Below are 17975 nucleotides of genomic sequence, written 5' to 3'. Positions count from 1 at the left end.
CTGAGTGCTGGGATTAAAGGCGTGCATGACCACACCCAGCTCCTTATGATTTTTTTTTATGATGTTTTTATTATCCTATCTTTCACCCTCTTTTGTCCTTCTGTATAAATCTCCCTCTTTGGAGTCTCCCTCTATTTTTCCATTTTCCCATTTCATTGGTTTTTCAAACCCAAATGCTATAGAAGGATGGTAGTCCCTTACTGGCACTGTAAGACTATAACAACAGTCTTTATTTCCCAACACACCCCAGGACATTTGCCAACAGGTACAGGACTATTAGAGAGTTCCTCTCCAACCTCCTTCGAAGACCTCATTCACTTTCTTATCAGAAACCCAGGATATTAGAAGTCCTTGGATCTTACATTCAAACTGATCAAAAAAAATTCTATCATCACAGAATCATCCAGATAGCAAAAGCATCCTTTTCATGATTTAGGAGGTGTAGGAGGTGGAATATCTACAGGTGCCTTAGCCCAACCTTTTCTCAGGCACAATACCTGACCCTTGGACATTCATAAACAACAGAAATTGATGCATTGTGCTGATGGTGGTTGGGCAGTCAAGACCCAATGTACAGAAAGAATCAAAGAAGAATGAGGGCTGCTTTCTTGATCTATCACAGTAGTTTGTTGTGAGTTTTTACACGGCATTGAGAAGAATTGACCCTGTCTTTCATGCTGTGACAAGGAGCACAAGGGGCAGGGATGCTTCCATACCTGATATAAACATTTGAATAAATGACAGGCACAACTGACAGAAAGATAGCTGAGAGAACTATAACCCTGACATAGTTGTATGTATGTATGTATGTGTTTGTGTGAGTGTGTGTGTATGTAGTAAAGGTAGTTAAAACATACTATATATAACCATTTTTTTTTTGTTTTTTTTAAAGGCAGGGTTTCTCTGTATAGCTTTAGCTGTGCTTTGTAGACCAGGCAGGCCTCAAACTCACAAAGATCAGCTTGCCTATGCCTCTCTGGGTGCTGGGTTGAAAAAAATTAAAGAGATGTTATCTGACCTGGTCTCTAGGGCTATTTTTGGAGGGTCAAGTTTAAGTAGAGTTTAGGAGCTCACCATGCTGAAGTAATAATTTTCCACCAGCATGGTCCTGCCTGTTTGGGATGAGACAGAAAGCAGCATTAGGACTTAGGGTCCAGTTGCTATGATGCCACTAGCCACCAGGTTAGGCTTGAAAAAGTTAGGGTCTGACAGAGTAGGGAATTTTGCTGTTTATTTTTGGCTCTTTTATTTGTGACTTTTCTCTCTCTACAGAAGTGAATACTATTGTTTTTTACATAATCTAAGACTCTAAGGTATCCAAAAGTATTAGTTGTCCCTAATTGGACATGATACATACAACTGCCCAATAACAGTGGCACCAACAGGCTGGGAAGGAGTTGGAACAAGGCCCTTCCTTTCTTTGAGATGGCTAATGAAGGGAGGACCATCAAGGGATTCCCTGATGATGGAAAAGACAAAGGATAAAGTAGGAGTTCTACCATCTTCTAGTGATCACACAAATCTATGGCTCAGTTGATTCATATCTTAAGAAAATGCTGATTTTTTTTTTCTGCACTTAAACTTGGCATGCCAGCATTTATACTGGAGGAGGGAAAGCATGGCATCTACAGGAAATATCAAACATTGTATTGTCCTGCAATTACTCTCTTTTATGGAGGAGGATACTCATTTATTTAATTCATCAGGTTACCTGCTTTCACCTGTATACAGAGTTGTGGGTATAGGCTTTCAAACAGTTGGCAACTCCCAAATCTAGCCATGGAGAGTCTCAGGTTGGCACAGGTAAAGGCAGATGCTTTCTGACAGTTTGATACCCCTTTGTAGAAATATAGTATTCGGGGGAGCTTTTAAAATCACACATTCTTGCTCCCAAATAATAGACAGAGAGACCTATTAGGTTTATACAACAAGCTTTAAAGCACTATAGCTGGGCAGATATTCATCTATTCCAACCTCCTATGCTATGCTGGCTTTCCAAGCCACATGGTCCAAATTACTTGTCATATTGGTTCTGCCTGGGCTGCTTCTGCTCTACCAGGTCAGCTCTCATATCCATGTCCTTCTTCTCCCTCTTGCTGCTTCTCCCTACCTAATGGTCCCTGAGACCCCTTGCCTGGGAACGGAAGTCCAGCCTCTCTGTCCTCTCTCACCCAGCTATAGGCTTCTCAGTTTCTTTATTAACCAATCAGAGATAACTGGGGAGCAATATTTACCCAACATTGATCAGTGATCTTTACAATGTCCACGTCTGGACTGCAACCAGGTCTCAGGGTATAGAAGTCAGTACCTGAATACATAGTGCACCAGACCAACCCCCATACACTCCTTGGCCATGTACTTTCAAAGTCCCTTAGATGGGCCCACTGAGGGGTACCCCAACTGCCACACCCAGCTTCTCCATTCAAGCAGGAAACAGTAAGATCAGCCATCCCCAACTTGCTAAGAGAGGTTAAGGTTCTCTCTTCAGAAGGCTGCTCTGAGAAATGATGAGAACATGAAGTAAAAACTGGCAGGCTGTTTTAGGGCAAGGACCCTAAAAGCAGCAGTTCTCAAGTCTGTGATCCTATCAGCAGTTCTGTCCTTGGCCAAAAGGAAATGATGGTTTCCTGTCATCTTCACACCAGCTGTGTGACCTTCCCATGCCTCACCCCAGTTCCTGCTATTGGTGCTTTACAAAGCCATCCGGCTGGAAGATGCTTGATGGTGCCCCCTGATGGTACTACTTCCTGAACCATGCTCCTGCCATCCAGGAGCTCTGCCTTCTTTCTCCTAAGCACCCAGTTATAAAACTCCTTTCTAAAGCTCACCCTCTGTGCCCCATGAATTTTATTCTTCAAACTCACACAAGAACCTGGAGCCACTGAAAGTTTTGTATGACTGTGAGCTTCTAGCACCCTGACTCCTGAGTTAAAGTTCACCTGGATGGAGCAAGAAAGTTTCTGTCAAAGTCTCCGTCACCACCACCACCACCATCACCACTTCAGGACAATGTGAGAAATCAAAACTAAATGTGTAGTAGTTGAAACTAAGCAACATGACCTGAAAAGGTCCACTGACCCATCACAGAAGGTCTACACTGCAGTGGATGATAACCTGGATGCCTAGACTACCACAAAGGGATCTAAGTATGCTACACAGGGGTCTGGGCTCCTAGCCTACTGTAGAGACACTCCTCAAATTGTTGGACAAAGTCAAATCCATATCCATGTAGCATCCCTCTTGCTGTCCCAATTGCAAGAACTACTAGTACCAAAGCAGCTGCTTACAATGATACCCTAAGGACATTCCCAGTACTCAGGGATGTCCCACACAATGCCTCTAGTATAGGTCCAGTTCTCTGGGGGCTGCTTACATGAGGACCCAAAGACAGGACCAGTCTCCAGGGAACTGCTTAAAAACAGCTCCCCAGGGAATCTCCTTTACCAAAGGGGGTCTATCATGATGGTCATGGAATTGTCAGTCTCCAGGAGGTCAAAATCAGGCTGGTCCCTAATGTAGGGTCAAGATCCAGAAAGCTTCTGTTTACTTCACAGCAGGACAAGCACCCAGATAGTTGATCTCATGCTGCAAACCCTGCCTAGGGCAGACCGGTTATCCACACCTGCCCCCAATGCAAGCCATAATACCTATGGATCTGCCTCAAGGTACTTGCTGAATTCAAGTACCTTATCCTGGGAGCCACTCACACACTGAACCCCATGTTGGGCCCAGTATCCAGGACACTTCCATGACCATCATGATAGACTGCCTTTGGTAAAGGGCATGCTCTGGGGAGCTGTGTTCAAACAGTTCCCTGGAGATTGAGTCTGTCCTGGAGTCCTCATGTAAGCATCCCCCAGAGAACTGGAGCTAACCACCCACCAAAGTACTGACTGGAACTTGTGGGGCCAACTGTATACTTTTCAGTTTAGAGTCAATACTCGGGTAGCCATATGCACAGTGCCTCCAGTAGAAGGCCCTGTAAACAAAGGAACAATTACAGGCTGGTCTACTTAAATCCCAGTACCAAAGGGTACCTTCATTCTTTTGCCTACATCACGCCCTCTGCCACATCTGACCTGAGGAGGAGATCTGTATCTACAGGGCCACTTGTATACTGCAACCTATACATGTGTAGATCCAACAACTAGGGGATAACCCACCCTGGCCATAATGCAGGCTTAGTACATGGGAGGCTGTCGGCACATTGACCTACCTTGAGGACTTCACAACAGCTGGCCTTAATTCAGGCTTAGTATCCAGGGTTGGCCCACTGAAGACACCACCTTTTTTCATTGACAAAGACCCATCAAAATTTTGGGGCTCACTATCCCTGCTTCCCTGGAATCTTCCCATATCCCCATATCCTCCATCCCAACTTAGAGGATACCATTCTTTTGCAGCCTATGTTCTTACTTCAAAAGCTTCCCGCAAGGCTGGAACTTCAACTTCTATCCGGACAACTAGAGAATGAGTGAGATCCTGTGTTTGATTTTCCGCCATCTCAGCTTTGTAGCTACAGGAGATGCGGTTCTCCTCCAGGTTTCCACAGAAGCTTTTACGCCCTTTAGGTAGCTCATAAGCTGGAAATTCAAATCCCTGAACTTGTCCTTTTACTTCACCACATTGTCCAGAAATGTAAGGATCAAGTAGCCACGGATAAAGCTTGTTTGATCTACTGGCAGCTGCCACCCAGACCACTGATGCTCTACCTACTACTGGAAATACAACAGCCCTCTCCTACTCTTGGTGGCTATGGTCTGACATATAACCCCTCAGCAGATGTTTGAAACTGAAGCTAGCACTAGTAGGGAATTCCATATTATTGGAGACCTTGTGCCTCACACCCCAGCAGTCAAAATTGAAGATCCCAAGGACAGACAGGCGAGGACCATGTGGGCTGTCATAACAACCACCACTTACTGAATACACCCTGTCATGCACAGCACAAAATACCAAACTATTCAAACAATAAACCTCAAAGCACCCAGAAACTTATTAGGACCTCAGGTTACAAACTTGTGCATGTCCCACAGACCCTGTCTGCCCTGTTTTGAAACCAGTAGGACCCAGCAGAATTCACCTGGAGCAGATCTCCTCAAGCCCCAAGGATCTGATTATATCTGTATGTCAGGCAACCTGGGAGGCCCATGTGTCTCCTCAGGGGCAAGCGAGACCAAGGCATCCTTGCACACTACTTTTCTAAGCTATTTCTAAAAGGTGAATATACCTCCCCACACTGAAACCAGTTAGAGATTGCTCTACTCCTGCCCTAAAGAAGCTCCAATGTTTCACCAGTTTCCCAGAAGTAACTGAGGCACAAGAGTTTGTTCCTGTAATGGCAGCCAGAGTTATGAAGCAAAGCCTAGATTCAGATCAGGTAGCTGGCTACAGGTGCCCACTCCAAACCATGGGTTGGGCAGGAAATAGAAGCACAGCCAAAATAAGACCTCTGTCCACACAGTTTCCTCTCCTTTGATGGCTTTGAGACCACTGTTGGCTGTGATCAGTAACTTGGCTCACACAGTGCTGGGCTTCTGTTTGAGGTGCAAAAGTCACGTGCCAATGCTCCCACCCAGGAACCTTGAAAAGTGTGACTAGCTTTCCTGCAGATGAGATAACCACTCACACCAGGGGCAGCAGGATTTCTTGTCTCTTGAGGAGGACTACTCAGAATGCTAGGATGGAGAGGGTGAGGGAGGCTATAAATTTAGAGAAGAGTCAAGTGACTCTTCTTCTGAAAGTCCCCTAGATTCCTCACATCAGTATCTTCTGTCTGTGGTAGAAAACTGCCGCTCACCCTGCGCAGGGGGGAGGGCGCTTTGCTCTTTGGTCTCACTTCTCTTCCTCCTCCCCCTGCAAATGATCACAGCTTGGAAAGTTCTTCAAAGGAAGTGGTTGTTCTTGTGGCCCCAAGTCCTGGAGATGAAGCGCTTCTGGTTAAAATGATTCAGCAAGAAACCACGCCCCACCAGAGCTATCCCACTGTGCCCTGTCCTGGGGCTCTAACTGCCGAGCACTTCTTTTCTGTCAGCCTTGGCCCACTACATACTATACACAACCATGTGGCTGGCCATTCTGCTTGCCCTCTGCTGCCTAACTTCCAACATCCATGGGGCACACTCCCCAGGTAAGAGAAGGGTCATCTGGCCCCATCCCAGGGTGCTGTCCTGTCTTGTGGTAGTGGAGGTATGGAGGTCCTGGCCTGGTAGTCTTGCATCTTTCCCAGGAGACTCTTGGAGCTTTGGGGGGAAACCCTGGCAAGGGGCTCTGGATCCTGGCAGCAGCTACTTCCAAGCAGAGCAGACATCAGGGATTACACATGACAGCAGCCACGGGGATAGGTTGAAAGATCTCAGTCAAGCAGCCGATATCTGACAGCTTTACTTTCCTGCCTGTGGCCCCCAATAAGATACTAGTCCTTCCCACAGTCAGCATGTTGGTGGCCAGTGAATGGTGGAGATGGCTTGTGTTGGAAAGTTATCTGACGTGCTAGCCACCAGCCGTGAATGTCTGTTTCCCTAAAGAGAGCTGGATGATTTCTGCCCCAGCAAGCAGATTCAGCACATAGTTTGACAGCCCTGCCTCTAACAAACAAGAAAACTGATAACTATTTCCCACCAGATGAAGACAGCATTTAGGCTTTTGTCACTCTTCCTCCTTTAAAGAGGCTGGGTCTGGTCACAGGTTACCAAGGTAGAGTGTTCAGGGAGGCACAGTGAAAGAAAATAATACCCAAAAGACACCAAGGACATGGGATCTCCCTTCACAGAAAACCAGATACCAAGAAGTGAGCAGTAGTGTCAGAAGGCACAGCCGCAGAATCCAAAACCTGATGAGGATGCTGTGATTGGGCGCTATGGAGAAAGGACAAGAACACAGAGAGGGCAGCTTCTGCTCTGATAGAGGGATGAGCCACAGCAGCTCAGGGGGTGGTTGGCAATAGGTAGTTAACTGGTAAGAGAAAGAGGCAGCATTGAGCCTAAGTCAGGCCACAGACCCTGCCTCCCACTGTTCTGCTCCCTGAGAGCACTAGTGCTTGCTAGGCCTTTCCTGGCATCCCTCCTGTCCCTTTGTCCCAGTTGTCCAGAGAAAACCTTAGGCAGAAGCTGGGTGTTCACACTGCAAAGCCCTCTTAGCCTATGCGAGAGATCAAGGAAGAGCACTGGTGCTGGCTGTCTCACCAGCCATGGGGTTTGTTTCATTTTTTTGTACTCAGTGTTTTGAAGATGTTCTTGTCTTCTCTGGGGCCTAACTGAACAAAGTGAAAACATTAACTGCGTGATAGTTAACACCACTGAGGGAGATATTGGAGGACTGCCAGTTCCTTGTCTGTACTGTTACCTTCCTGATAGTGTGTGGACTGAAAGGCATCCTCCCCATTCCTCCTGTCCTCAGCAGCTTCTCTAGGCCACCCCTTCCAGGTGCCTCTCTGCACCACCTTCACACAGAAACCTGAGAACACAGGGCCCCCACCAGGTGATTTTTGGAGGGGGTTGTCAAGACAGGGTTTCTCTGTGTAGCTCTAGCCGTCCTGGAACTCACTTTGTAGACCGGCTGGCCTTGAACTCACAAAGAGCTGCCTGTCTCTGCCTCCTCAGTGTTGGGATTAAAGGTGTGCATCACCACCTCCCGGCTTAGCTTCCTTCATCCTGCCCTTTGAAATAGCCAATAATTGTTCCTGTCTTAGTGAAGTGGCTCAGTGATGACACCCACACAACAGGGCTCACCCTTGCTTGCAAGTCTATGGTCAGGCCCTTGCTCTACTGTTATAACAAACCCCACCTCTACGCACTGGGGTACCACCCTGCCTGATGATTCCAGTAAGGGCCTCAGCTGCAAGATGAGGTACTCACAGGCCCCTCTCTCAGCATTCAAACAGCTGGGAACCTGGGTCCCTGATGGTGTGTACGTATGTACGTACATGTACACACACACACACACACACACACACACACACACACAGAGAGAGAGAGAGAGAGAGAGAGAGAGAGAGAGAGAGAGAGAGAGAGAGAGACAACCTTTCCTACAGGGATACTGAATGTGTCTGATCTGAGCATACGGCTTCACTCTCCCTAGGAGTGAAACTGACCATACCTACATGCACCGCGAGAGCAGTATCCCCAGTCTTCAGAATTTAGGAAATTGCCACATTCCTTGTCTCTGCTTCTTTGCTGTTGTGAGAATGGGAAGTCTTCTTTCTCAACAAAGGTCCCCTGCTGGCAGTTACCTTTGCCTCATCCCCCTGCCCCACTCCTGAAGGACTTGCAGAGGAGGCTTGTTTGCTTAGGCAAGAAACCTGCACCACTACAAGCACCTGTTCCTCATAGCAAGGGCCAGGAGCACAACTAGGCCTGGGTATAATGGATTCCCACCGAAGATTCTAGAAGCTGGTGCAGGTTGGGTCTAGGCCTGAGTGGATCACTGGCCTAGCCTGTGTGCCAAGATTTCTAATGAAGTCCTCAGAGAGCCTTGCTGTGGCTATATTATACCTGCTTTGGTACTGGATAGTACTGACAGTACTGCTCCATATGAACTGGTTCATATATTCTTAACATGAGAGGTCAGTGTCACCATCATCCCCATTTACAGATGGGACATGGATACTCTGAAGGGTTAAGCAGCTTGCCAAAGTCAGCACAGCTGATGAGATCTAACACTTGGTGTGTCCCCGTTGGTAAAGACAGAGTTAATCCTGGAAGTATCAGCATCTGTACATATGAGGAGACAATACTGCCTCAATGAAGCCCACCCACCCTCACAGCTCTGGGCCTCAAAACCTATAGAGCTCATGGCAAAGACACAGACTTAGGGGATTTTTCTGGTGGAGGTGAGGGGCCCTAGGAGGTACAGAGTACAGGGGCCTCACCTGAAGCTGGGCAGAGCCTGGCATTTGCCCCATTACTTTTCTAGTCCTCAGAATTCTCTGCTTCTGTGGGAACACGATAAAGGCTGGAGCACGTGCTTGAACAGTCCAGAGGACACTGGGCAAGACCCAGCTTGAAGAGATCTACAGACCACACCAAGTCCCAAAGTCCTACTAGACAAAAACACTAGCATCATGCTTAGGCCATGCTTAGCAAGCCTGGGAGCAACTATAATCTGTAACTGGATCTTGTGGCTGTAGCTTGGGAGCCCTTTGCCAGGAGAGACCCTGCTTAGTCCCTTTACTAAGAGAAGATGGGATGCCTCAAAGTCCTGTGTCCCAATGACCACAGCTTTTCTTGGCCTACATGAGACCTGTAGTGGGCTACAGTGGACTCTAGATGATGCTTGTCCTGTTGTCCTGGTTCCCCTTATGCCAGCTCCAGTAAGCAATGAGAACAGCCTTCTCTACTGCTTCAGCTGAGGTTCTCTGCTAGATGACTGCCATGCAGGAAGGCCTCCCTCCTGGCCTGAGCACCTCCACCTCTCATATCTGGTGTTACAGGTTCCCGTGCTAGAACACTGTGCAGATGTGCCAACAGGCCTAACCACCCAACCTGGGTATCACGATTCTAGAGGCCACAGGGACAGACAGCCTGCTTTAAAGATCATGTTTAATACAAAGCCTTATTCCTTCCCTGGCCCCAGATCCTAAGGCCTTCCCCACAAGCTCTCACAGAAGACTTCCAGTAGGACCCAAACCTTCCTGCCTTCTGGTTCTGAGGTGTCTTCTACCTACAGTATTAGTTCCCAACCCCCAGTTCAAGGTAAAAGCTATTTCTTCCTCCACTTTCCTTGGGCCTCCATGACCCAGTCACTGGGATATGGGAGCATCTTGTCCCCAAAGGAAATTTGGGATCTAGAGTTGAAATAAGAACCCAGCCACACCAGCCAGCACTCTATCTTCGTGTCCAGGCTAGATAGTCATCAGCAGAGTATAAAAGACTATCCCATCCCCCCCCCCCCCCGTAGCCTTGAGCTTTTCATTTTCACTGCATTTTAATTTTACCACACTTATTTATTTACACACATGGGCACATGTGGACGACTATGGAGGTAAGAGAACATCTTGAGAGTTTGTTCTCTTTCCACCAGGATCAAACATAGGCCATCAGGCTCAGCATCTTACCAGCCTTTTTTTTTTTTCTATTTCTTTTTCCATTGTATTCTATATATATATGTATATATGGTACTTTTTTCTTTTTACATATGCATTTATATTATTACACATATATACGATAAACCAAATGCAGCAAGAACCATGAAATGATCAGGAATTACATGTTACATTCATAGTGTTTTGCCTATTTGTATTTGGCAACCTTGAAAAAAATCTTTCCTATCTTAATGAGTCTAAAATTCTGAATGTAAATCAATTATCTATCATATCTCATCTCTATCAACTTAAAACATCTATCTATACCTAAAAACAGCTTAACCCATAAACAACTAAACTTAATTGTAAAACTAAACTATCTGGTCTTCAAACCCATCAGAGACTTGAGAAGGAATAAAATTAATTACTGCAATAGACAGAAAGTGCAGGTTAGCAGCTTCCAAAATAAGAAAATGACAGAGACAGTGTGCTGCCTGATCAGTCACCCAAAACTCTCTATAACCTTGCCTTCATTTTTTTCCCCATATGCAGCTCATCCCTGCCATTGATGAAAAGTTAAAAATAAGAGAAACCCAAATTCAAGACATTAAGAACTACAAGCCACTGTAGGGAGCCAACTGGTTCACTGATTCTTATGTTTTCCTAATACTAAAGTCTAGACTCTAAAGCCGAGGGACCAAATGCATACACCTGGCCAAGCCCTGCCCTCCTCACCTCAGCCACCTTCATGTTAGCATGTGTTTTTTATCTATTTTATTGGGGTTCTTATCTCTCTACCTCCATAATCTACCCCAATTCCTTCTAACACCCCAAGACCAGGTAGGAGAGAAAGGTTAGCGGGGAGAGAGGGCATAGTTCTCTTTAGGCTACTTCCTGCTGATTAGGTTCATCAGATGCCTTGGGGTAAGCCCAGTCTTCGTAGTCAGGATAACTGCAACTTCTTGTCAAGCCACAACAGCAGCAACCAGGCGCAGCAGAGGGGAGCAGCAGCAGCCTTCTTCCTTGGAACATCTCCCTCCCTCTCTGGGCTCTGGCATTTATTCCTTCTCTGGAGTCCTCAAAATTAAACTATCTGCAACTGGTAAAGACCACACCCCCTCAGAGCCCACACAAGGCAGTCAGCTACTGTGAACAATCTAAATCAGCTCCATACCCAACACCTGGGATTAAAACAAAACATAGTTACATAACGTTACTGAGTTTTTTAAAAAACTAAAACTCCCAATCCACCCTGGCCTCTGGGACACTAGGAACTGGTCCTACGAATGAGCCGAGCAAGGAAGTGACTGGATCAGAGTCTCCAGTGAGGTGGATCTTCAGGATCAGTTAGCCCCAAGCCCTTTAGACTGTCTCCCCATTATTTACACACAAATATGGACTCCTTGGTACAGAAAAAACAGATCTAGATAGAAACTACCTGACCACCCTCTCACATCCACAGCATACCAGGACCTGGACCCAAAACTCAAGGGCTAACATTCACTCAGCAGGAGGGAGAAGATCTGTGTACAAGTACCACAGGAAGCTGTGTACAAGAGTGGCAGAGTCATGGCCGGTGTTTAAAGTGTGCCTGAGCAGACATGGACTCAGACTGTTCTAACAAGATGTGAGAGGTCAGGCAGCCTTGAAGACCAGTCTGGACAAATTCTAACACACTTCCTGTCTAGAGTTCTGCTGCCTGGGGCCCTATGTTGAGAATAACTCTGGGTTCTAAAAAAAATGCCATGTAAGCACTAGGTGACAGGAACTATACTACTATACAAGCCATGGCATCTGTTCTCAACTCCAAGAGCATAATGAGGATGCACACACTCAGGTGGTGGAGTGAACAGGTAAAGGTAGAGGAGAGGCTAGGACCACATAGCTCGGAGAACTGGGTACCACCAGGGGATGAGGCACGACCCAATGACCCAGTATTCCACTGACATCAATGTTTTTGTCTGATGTTTTTTGTTGTTGTTGTTTCCTCAGATTTTTGCTCCAAAGTCTTGAACTCCATTGTGAAGCCAGGATTCCCCAAAACAATAAAGACCAATAACCCAGGAGTGCTTAAGGCAGCCAGGCACAGTGTGGAAAAGTTCAACAATTGCACAAATGACATCTTCTTGTTCAAGGAGTCCCATGTCAGCAAAGCCCTGGTACAGGTACGGAGCTAGGACCAATAGCTGACACTTCATAACAGTGCTGGGGAGCTGAGCCACATAACCCATTGCCTACAACATTGCAGCAGAAGGAGTTGTGCCATAGCCCAGACCAGTGCCACCCAAAGCTGAGCATGACAGCCTGGGACCTTTTCTTAGTAAAACCACCGAACCTCTGGCCAGAGCCCATCAGTGACAGTAAGGAATTGGTATACTGAGGCTGACAGAGAGAGCACATCAGCACCAATCAGAGCTGCCCTGCCAAGGTCCAGGGTCTGGGTCATATGCTGTCATTATCCCTCATCCACAGTCCACAAAGCCACTGCACTATTTTCCACTGGATCCATTCATTTTCCTCCTAGAACTGAGCCCAATCCCCTCTCACACCTACAAACCTGCTCTTCCTCCAGCCTGCTCAAGGTCACCATCCAAAGCCAGACTTCTTGGTGATTGATTATATTCACTCAGAACTTTCCTTCCCAGGGAACCTCAGAAGGTACCAAGAACATGTGTTAAGATACACAGCACTCTGCTAACACGTGAAGCTGGCTTCAGAGGATGTGCAGTGTGTGCTGGAGCCTAGAGGGAAAGGGCTACTGAAAGGCCCTGCTCTGAGGATGGTGGTTTTACAGAATTGACATCTGTTCTGGACAACAGGGCCAGGGTGGCTTCTATAGTCTTTTGGCAACTATAAACTCTTTAAGAGTGTAATGTTCTTTGAGAAAGAATGCTTCAGGCACACTCTGGTATGTGGCACTATCCGCACTCTAAGGACCAGCCTCAGACAGTCAGATATCTCGGCCTGAGTGTCCAAGGTCCCCATGAGGAGGATGAGCATTATCCCTCTGTACATGCTATTTGGTTAATACTGGGACTAAAAGTTGAGGAGCTTTCCAACTACACAGAAACCACCAACAGGGAAAAAGAACTAAGTCATGTCTATATCTGAGTAGAGAAGGGCTATTTTGAAACTCAAAATAAATCTGTTCCCTTTAACAGTGGAGAAGCCAGCAGATACCATGTATGCCAACAAGTAATACAGACATCAGCAAGCTTAACATCCATTTAAACACCTCTGAGGGTTAATGGGGGCTGTCTGGTATGTTGAAGTAAGATGACAAATAAGAGGGAGAGGGCTGTCTGTCTCTACCTATGGCTGTGGGAGAGGGCTGTCTGTCTTTACCTGTGGCTGCGGCAAAACCCAACCTGGTATTTCTCCAGAATGCAAAGTTCTGGGCAAAAAACAGCTACCTAAAGGAGCCATGAAGCACTACCAGCAGGCAGGGAAGATAAATAGCTGAAGTCCAGCTTTGCTCATCGCAGCTGCCTCCCCAGTGCGCAGCTTCTCAGCACTCCCTTACCTGCTGTAAGGCATGCCTCACCACTCAGGGAGGCAGTGACTCCCTTGCATCTTATGCCAAGTAATCTAGTTCTTAGGTCTTTGGTTTCCTCAGGTCGTGAAAGGCCTGAAATATATGCTGGAGGTGGAAATCGGCAGAACCACATGCAGGAAGACCGTGCATCCTCATCTGGACAACTGTGACTTCCAAACCAACCCTGCCTTGAAGCGGGTGAGGCAGAAGAACCTGTCTACTGAGTCCTGGCTCTCAGCACCCAGCTCACCTTTCAGGGCTGCCACATACTTCCACACCTCACACACAAGGAGATAGTCCCTCCTGAGCATGAACACATGGCAGCAGGGGGCAGGCACTCTCTCAAGGGGTGAAAGGAGGTATCCTCCCACTCCTCACATGACCTAAACTACCTGACTTTCACTTCCTGAGGCCTCTTTGCAGAGAATGCGGTGAATTTGGGATAAGGAGACTCCAGCAGGAAAAGTTTGCAAATGATTCAGAAATCATATACAACACGTACATATCTAGAGCATGTTATAAAATATGACATGTGCTGTATTACTACATATGATCTCTCTACAGAGAAGAAGCAAAAGCTTTGTGGGAAACTTTAACATGTCCTAATCATATATGAGAAGTACACGCTCTTGAATCATTCCACCTTTTAGTAGATTTGAAGATTTTCATAATGAAAGTTGGTGATGGGTAAGGGGAGAATACGTGCACATGCAAACACCTGCACACAGCTCCCAGTTGCCTGGCACACACAAGCAGGACTAAGAGAACTGTTCTGGGTAGCAGGCTCTCTTTAGCAGCTGGGGTCCTAAGCTGAGCCCTTTTTTGTTTCAGATTCTACACTGCTACTCTGAAGTCTGGGTCATCCCCTGGCTCCACAGTTTCGAGGTGCCTGTTCTCCGCTGCCACTGACTTCTGCCTCTTCAGCAAGACCTCGGCTGTGATAAATATATACTCATGTGCTCCCCACTCCTTACTTTCCACCCCAGCCTGGCTGTCTCAGATCCTCAGGGGCCTCTTACCAATGACCAGACAGAAGCGGAACGGGTCATGAGGTGGCTGGAATAGGAGAATATGGTGCCCTCCTGGCCAAAATTAACGGTCTTCATACTTTCTTCTAAAATTAATTCTTCTGGTGCTGCATGCCTAGATTCAGGATGTGGGCACAGAGAGCACCCTTTGATGGCATTACTAGAGCAGGGCAGAGCAAAGCAGATACAGTCAACAAGGTGGTCCTGTGGGAGGCCTCTTGATACCTGACTGCATGAGCAGATTCTCTATCCATCTCTTGTCTACTCTTAACATCTGTTGAGACCACTACTGACGGGGATGGCTTATCATTAAGTAAAAAGCTGATCATCTAAAAGCAATACCGTGTATGCCACCCTTTACTGGAAGCCAGGAAAGTAGGTGACCTGGTAAATTTAGTTTGTTTCCATAAAACCTAAGAAGGCTTCATGTAGTGATAAACTGCAAGCATAAGTGTGCTGAAGCCCTAAGCAACTGGCCCAGACCTTGGCATCAACAGGGGAGCAGCACCCACAGAGAACAGAGAACTCTGGAAGCATTTCTGAAGGAAAAGCCATGAAGGCTAACAGTTTAGGAGTACTCAACACACAGGGTAAGGGTCACACCCCCTCAAAGCCACCCACTGTGAGACAGAGCATGACTGGAGCCTGGATGAAGGGCCATAGAAGGGCTGTGAGGTGGGGGTGTGGGTACCTAGAAGAATGACACGGCAACCAAGGGCTTCAGAGCACTGGGAACTTGGGAAAGACAGCAATGCAACTTGAGCTGGAAGACACATGGGGTGGAGCAGAGGGTAAACCCAGAATGAGCTGGCCACCAGGTCTCACAGCCTTCATTCTGAGGGAGCCGTGACTGAGTAGTACCAAGGAGCCCCAGGGTGGACAGAGGGGACACTCACTGAACTTCTTCTTTGAGCTCTCCTTAAACTAAGAATGCAAAGCAAAATGATGTGGGCACCTGAAAGCATTATAGACTTGATAACAAGTAAGGAAAACAGATCTGCACCCAATGCACACGGCAATGTTACTGCTTTAACCCTCACTACAGGACAGCACAGTGATCTGCTTTGGTGTTCTTCAAATTCCCTTTAATTTTTGTCCTGACTATTTTAATTTAGGGACAGTGATAGCAGCAATGTCACAAGGCATCAACTTCACTTGGCAATTTGTGAAGCAACTAAAGCCAATTCTTGAGAAAGGCAGTAGACCCCAATATAACCAAGTAGAGTGTCACAGGGTGTACAGCCGGAGCCCTTAGGAGGCAGCTGTGTGATGTCCATGATCAAACAGTATGTGAAGGGTCCCATGTCGTGGTTTTCCTATATATCAATGAGAAAACATCAAGTTCTGGCCTACCTGTCTCCCTTTAGCCATCCAGAACTTTACAGAGCTCAACTCTGATGCTCTAGAGCTTCCTCCAGCCACATCACTGCACATATCCTCACCAGGTAGGTACATGGTGCCAGCTCCATTACTGTTTGTTTCAGATATCTGCTTCTGTTCAGGTTAGCAACCTTGTAGGTGGCACGTAAGCTGGCTACAGTTACTGTCCCATAAAACATCACTCTCTCCACTGGCCATGAGAACTCCTCACACCACTGTTACCCAGACCACTGTATACCCTCTCAGGCATTTTAAAAGATACTGATGTGCCACCAAGGTCATGGCCCAGCCCTGTGACTTGCAAACTGCAACAGCCACTGCCTCAAAAGCCTTGATAAGGCCATTTGTCTCCTGTCTAGCCTTACAGAATATTTCTCATTTATTACAACAAGGCCAGCTCAGTCATCCACTGGCCGTGACACTAAGCAGTCACCATCCATACAAGACCATCCGTCTCTACATCACTAAGTCAGCATACGCAAGCTGGGCACGATATGCATAGTTCTAGCTACCCAGGAGCTGGAGTAAAAGAATGGCTTGAGCCCAGGTACCAGGTATCCGAGACAGGCCTGTACAACACAGAAAGATCATGTCTCAAAAAAATAGTAAGACAGTCTATGTGAAAAACTCTCAAAATTATACATAACCACTCTGTAAAGGTGCTGCTCATACAAACCTCAAAAGGTACTTCATTACACTGTCAAGCAAAAACTTGGTCCTAGAAGTTTTGAAACAGTATCAAGGCAAATTATTATTTGATTAACATTATAAGCATATTAATAACTCATAATAAAGAATATTCCCAAGAAAAGCATGCCATTTAAGACAACCCCTTTAGCACTACACTAATTCCAAGTTACCAGATAAACACAGGAAATGACACTTGGGAGCTGAAAGCAACAGCTCAGTCAAAATCAAGAGTCCTTTGCTAAAAAATGTAAAAAAGTAAAAGTGATTTAAATTTAAAAATGACTCTCTAGGCTCTGTCACACAAGCCTTCAAAGTGTCCTATATTGGCAACATCTACTCTCAAAAAAAGTGATAATTTTCTAGAAATTCTGTGATTTATGACTAACTTAGTAACTTAGAGAAAAGGAAAACAGTCTTTACAGCAGTTTCCAATCTACTAAGGACTTTTATCTGATCTGCCTATTGAACTACTTCTTATTTTACATTGTGCTTCTGCAACTTGGTTTTATGTTTGGATTTTTGTTGTAAATGTCATGTTTTTTCTTTAATATCTCCAAGAGTTTGATCCTTAGACAGGGCAAAATAATATAAGCCCTATAACCGTGATACAGATTTTACCAAATATATTATTTTTAATAAAATATAATTTTTATTAAACCGAAAAAAAAAAAAATAAAAAAAAAATAAAAAATAAATAAATTCACTAGTGAGAATTTTGCTCTAAAGGCAAAACTCTCTTCTCAAAAACTGAGCCAATTTATAGGACTAGAGAGTCTACAGATGCATTTGTACCGCTAGCTATGAATGGGGCATATCACTGCTATTAACACTATGTAGAAGACTGCTCAATTTTCTTTCCTATAAAGTTCCATAGACAGTACTGACAGTTGTTTAGCTGATGAAACGTGGGTTGCATTCACTGGTCTGAAACCCATCTGACCACAAATCTACTGTTGCTGTATTTCTATAAAGCCAGTCCCAAGGAGGTGACACAAGATTAGGAAAGACAATTCAAACTTCAGCTGCTTCTCCAATTGAACATGAGCAGTGTGGGGAGGAGAGGGGCCAGCTAATGGTTTTCATTTACCTCAGCTATTGACTCTTTTTCAATGTTTACATTAACTATTCAAAATATTGTTTCTGTCAAGTTTCTTCAAACACTTCCAGAAACACAATTTTCAGCATTCTCACACCCAAGGAGGAGGGGAGATAAAAGGTGCCAACAGCATAAGACACAAACAAAGGAGAAGGCCAACAACATATCTGGGATGAATCAAAACTGGGAGATACCACCTGAGAACCCGGGTGCCCTGAGAGGGCC

General features: G+C 45.9%; 1 protein-coding gene across 1 annotated transcript; it reads left to right on the top strand.

The window, feature by feature from the left end:
• The first annotated feature begins 5910 nt into the window (after positions 1-5910).
• Positions 5911-14923, top strand: LOC311594806 (cystatin-F). Its single transcript, XM_084776838.1, has 4 exons — positions 5911-6130; positions 12014-12186; positions 13638-13754; positions 14388-14923. Exons 1-4 carry the CDS (start codon positions 6064-6066, stop codon positions 14463-14465), a joined length of 435 nt encoding a protein of 144 aa, XP_084632964.1. The 5' UTR covers positions 5911-6063; the 3' UTR covers positions 14466-14923.
• Positions 14924-17975: the final 3052 nt, after the last annotated feature.

Source organism: Acomys minous (assembly GCF_964271855.1).
Source record: "Acomys minous genome assembly, chromosome: 3".
Classification (NCBI taxonomy): Eukaryota; Metazoa; Chordata; class Mammalia; order Rodentia; family Muridae; genus Acomys; species Acomys minous.
Note: the sequence above shows the minus strand (reverse complement) of the source record. Positions and strands in the feature narration are given on the sequence as shown.

Bases quoted from the DNA above. Each gene is read 5' to 3' on its own strand.
- LOC311594806 (XM_084776838.1), top strand. From the start codon at position 6,064: ATGTGGCTGGCCATTCTGCTTGCCCTCTGCTGCCTAACTTCCAACATC. The intron at 6,131-12,013 runs GTAAGAGAAGGG...TTGTTTCCTCAG, and splicing joins CCATGGGGCACACTCCCCAG to ATTTTTGCTCCAAAGTCTTG. The intron at 13,755-14,387 runs GTGAGGCAGAAG...TTTTTGTTTCAG, and splicing joins CCAACCCTGCCTTGAAGCGG to ATTCTACACTGCTACTCTGA.